Source organism: Miscanthus floridulus, chromosome 15 (assembly GCF_019320115.1).
Source record: "Miscanthus floridulus cultivar M001 chromosome 15, ASM1932011v1, whole genome shotgun sequence".
NCBI classification, from domain to species: Eukaryota; Viridiplantae; Streptophyta; class Magnoliopsida; order Poales; family Poaceae; genus Miscanthus; species Miscanthus floridulus.
In genome coordinates, this window is record NC_089594.1 from 8,833,554 (window position 1) to 8,837,835 (window position 4,282).

At 46.1% G+C, this 4,282-nt stretch overlaps 1 protein-coding gene across 1 annotated transcript; it reads left to right on the plus strand.

Moving 5' to 3' along the window:
* The first annotated feature begins 1,482 nt into the window (after positions 1 to 1,482).
* Positions 1,483 to 3,063, plus strand: LOC136509311 (senescence-specific cysteine protease SAG39-like). The gene is made up of 2 exons (XM_066504128.1): positions 1,483 to 2,138; positions 2,261 to 3,063. The coding sequence occupies exons 1-2, from the start codon at positions 1,583 to 1,585 to the stop codon at positions 2,935 to 2,937; spliced, it is 1,233 nt and encodes a 410-aa protein (XP_066360225.1). The 5' UTR covers positions 1,483 to 1,582; the 3' UTR covers positions 2,938 to 3,063.
* Positions 3,064 to 4,282: the final 1,219 nt, after the last annotated feature.

Consider the following 4,282-nt stretch of genomic DNA (forward strand, 5'->3'; position numbering starts at 1 on the left):
AACTTCATCTACAATGTTTTGGATTTTGTTAAGCACTACAACATTGATATATGATATGTCTCTATATGATGTTATTTGAAAAATTCAAAATTTTGAATTTCAAAATCTAAGACTTTGATATGTATATTTGAGCACCTAAATGGTCTCAAATTAAAAAAAAATGTCAACTATAAAGTATTGGATTAGATCTCATTGATTCTGCAACTTTGATATGAAGTTAATTTTCATCGTACTTTATTCTAAAAAATATGATTTTTTTCCTCAACACCTATTTCTATAGGGGTGATTGGAAACGCTAGCTGTCCTAGAATCTAGACGTGGTTGGTGACAGAAATCTGATTTCCAGAGACGGTTTGTCTCTGAAACCATCTCTATTGATCTAACTGCCTCTAAAAAATATTTGTGTAGCAACTGAGTATATCTAGTTCGATGCACGCGGCATGGTAGCAATTCTAGTATGGCTAGTGATGAGAAAAAGACAAATGCTTTCCTTAATCTTAAGGACAGTTTCATTGCTTCAACTAGAATATGGCGCTATATTTGAAAAGAGATGGGGAAAAGAAAAAACCAAGTCTCATATAAGAAAAATGTTTTTTTTTGCTCATATAAGACAAATGTTTTGTGAAGAAAACAAATGGACTAGACATTACCCGATTTCACATTGGAAGGGGTGGTGTCTTCCTGATAGAACAGAGAATCAAGTGGCTAATAATTCAAATCGATTAGGCTAGCTTATTCGATCTTTACTATTCACAATGCCATGAACTGAAAAAATATTCTCCAAATATAAAGCAACAGTGCCATAGTCTAAATTTTAGCTACAACACCACACCTTGAATTGGAGCTATATCAATTTTAACATGAGCAGTCTTCACACATATGAACCCCAACAATCCTGTCAAAACAGTGTCGAAAATCAAATCTGAAACTGGAATCAAGATTCAACATTCTTTACCTTTGGAAAGCCACAAATTCCCCAGGTCTCTAAAGCAAAGACTACAAATAAAGTGCACATACATGTACCTTGATGTGGATTGAAGTAGAGTCAAAAACTTTGAAAAGTTTTGGCAGTAGCTCCCCTCCAAGCCACGGTCGCAAAAGAACAGAGTTCCTCTATACTCATGTGCTTCCAAGGTGGATGAAGACGACCCTTCTTTGTGACAGCAATAATAATCAGTTACATGAATGGTACTCCATTATAAGTATTTCAAAATCAATTAAAATGTTGTGGCATCATAATGTGTTGCCTCTTCCTTCTTGCATGCATGGTACTCCATTATAAGCAAAGTAACTTGGATTGGTTGGTACTCCATTATCTTCGCTTTCTATCTACTTTCATAAAGGCGGACGATCGACCTAAAGTCTTTGGTCCAAAAATTTAAATAAACTGATGACTACTCCACTACTATAAATCTCCTGTGTTCAGCATGACTATATATATGCGCAATGCAAGCTACTCTAGCAACTACTCCATAAGCATCATCAGCTAATTAAGAGCGCATGCATGCATAATACTGCTTTCTGAAAAGAAAACAGAGCTAGCTACCTCTTGGCTCTTGCTAAAAACGTCATCCTAGCTAACATGATGGCCTCGACGTCTGCTTACACCAATCCACCACTGATAAACGCCTTGTCCCTCGTTGTTATCATGTGCTGCGCCACAAATTTGCCGTACGCAGCGATGGCGGCGGGCGGCCGCCGTGAGGCCTCTACGGTCTCCGGCGGGGACGACGTCGCCCAGGACATGGCGATGAGGGCGCGGTACGAGAGGTGGGTGGCGAAGCACGGACGCACGTACAAGGACCACGCCGAGAAGGCGCGGCGGTACGAGGTGTTCAGGTCCAACGCCGAGTTCGTCGACTCCTACAACGCGGCGGCGGTGGGGGCGCGGGGCAAGAGCAGCAAGTCGAGCCCACGGCTGGCGACGAACAAGTTCTCCGACCTCACCAGCGAGGAATTTGAGGCCATGTACCTTAACGACAACGTCGGCAAAGTCGGACGGCTCATCAGTAAGCGCATCAATGGCAGCATACCGGGGTTCATGTACGGGAGCCTCTCGGAGTCGGACGTTCCGGCTAGCAGGAACTGGACAGCCATGGGAGCCGTCACCGCTGTCAAGGACCAAACCGATCAGTGTGGTCAGGACAGAGGATCTCTCTCTCCATATATATATCTAGCTATAGCTAGCAATTTCCGTTCATAATAATCTTATTAGCATGTTCGTAACAATCTTTCTGCATGCAATGTAAACATGCATCAGCGTCTTGCTGGGCGTTCTCGGCGGTGGCGGCCGTGGAGGGCATCCACGCGATCAGGACCGGCCACCTGGTCTCCCTCTCGGAGCAGCAGCTGCTGGACTGCTCCACCGGAAGGAAGAACCGCGGCTGCAACAAGGGCGACATGGAGGAGGCCTTCCTGTACATCGCCGGGCAAGAGCATCGCCGTCGTCGGAACCACAGCCGCGTCGTCCCCTCGGCCACCAGCGGTGTGTTCTGGAACGGCGGGCTCAGCGAGGAGTCCGCCTACCCGTACCTAGCCGTGAAGAGCAACTGCAGAGCGTTGACGAAGCCGGCCGTCGCCGCCATCCGCGGCTTCCAGTACGTGCCCGCCAACAACGAGACCGCGCTCCGGCTGGCCGTCTCCAGGCAGCCTGTGTCCGTGGCGCTCGACGCCACGGATTTACTGTTCCAGTTCTACTCGAGTGGGGTCTATGCTGACGCGGCTGGCGTCGTCAGCTGTAAGAATAGTAGCCTCAACCATGCCCTCACCGCGGTGGGGTACGGCACAGATGAGCACGGCACTAGGTATTGGTTGATGAAGAACTCCTGGGGAACCGGCTGGGGCGAGAGGGGCTATGTCAAGATCGCAAGGGACGTGGCAACCGATGCAGCAGGCGTTTGCGGCCTCGCTGTGCAGGCCTCCTATCCCGTCGCCTGAATGCCTGATTGATGATGATGATCACATATGAAATCCCATTGGGCATGGGGCTAGACTATCCCTAGTCAATGCATAGACGCCCACCAACAAGGATAATAATAAAAAAAAAGACCAAAAATGTCATTACTCTGATACGGCCCCAAATTAACTTAAAGGTGTATTTTTCTTTTTAATTAACATAAACTGAAGTTGTTGGTGTCACTGTCGAAATGATTTGTAGAGATACCTCTGTCTCTATAAATCATAGATTTATAAAGATGACTGGACCGTCCCTACACTACGGGAGAGACAAAATTCCCCGAGTGTCGCTGGCTTCCCCGAGTGCTAAAAATCGGGCACTCAGGAAAGAGAATCTTCCCCGAGTGTTGCACTCGAGGAAGAATTGCACTCAGGGAAGAGAGGCTTTCCCGAGTGCCGCAGAGATCTTGGCACTCGGTAAAGATCAGCACTCGGCAAAGGCCCTCTTCCCCGAGTGCAACACTCGGGGAAGATCGGCACTCGGCAAAGAAACATGTTACTTGACGGTTCACCCCACCCACGCCGTTAAAACTTAAAAAAACAAAAATTCTTCCCCGAGTGCCAGGGAAGGCACTCGGGGAAGAGGCCCTTTCCCGAGTGTCAGAACAGGACACTCGGGGAAGAGGCTGCCTTCCCCGAGTGCTCTGTCCTGGCACTCGGGAAAGGGCATCTTCCCCGAGTGCCAGGGAAGGCACTCGGGGAAGATTTTTTGTTTTTTTTTTTTGTTTTTTCACCTCATTTTTTTGTGAGGCCTTCCCACATTATTTGAAACTGTCTGTTCAAATTTGGGACAATTTTCACTTTTTTTGTTATATTTCGTTAGTTTTTTTCGTTTCGTTGAATTTTTTTGCATACTTCGAATTTGAACTGCAGGTGCATGAAATAATAGAATTTGGTGATTCAAAAAATTATATTAATGATATTTGGTGTATGTTGATGCCTTATCCAGGAACTCGCATGAAATGTCGAGCATCTTGTTGACGTAACATGACGAACAACTTGCGGGAAAAGTGTATTTAAATTATATAAAATCCGAACGAAGTCCGAAAATCGCGAAACTTGTCTGGGCGTCGTGTTATCGCATGTAGAGGCTATGATAAAAAAATCGAAAAGGTTTCGACGAAGTTGCGATGTCGGATGCCTAAAACCCAGACATCTCCGCATGCCTCTACAAGTGATCACATGCGGAGATGTCTAGGTTTTAGGCATCCGACATCGCAACTTGCTCGAAACCTTCTCGATTTTTTCTCGTAGCCTCTACATGCGATAACACGACGCCCAGACAAGTTTCGTGATTTTCGGACTTCGTTCGGATTTTATATAATTT

Coding starts and splice junctions, on each gene's coding strand:
- LOC136509311 (XM_066504128.1), top strand. CDS start 1,583: ATGATGGCCTCGACGTCTGCTTACACCAATCCACCACTGATAAACGCC. Junction 2,139..2,260: donor GGACCAAACCGATCAGTGTG/GTCAGGACAGAG, acceptor AACATGCATCAG/CGTCTTGCTGGGCGTTCTCG.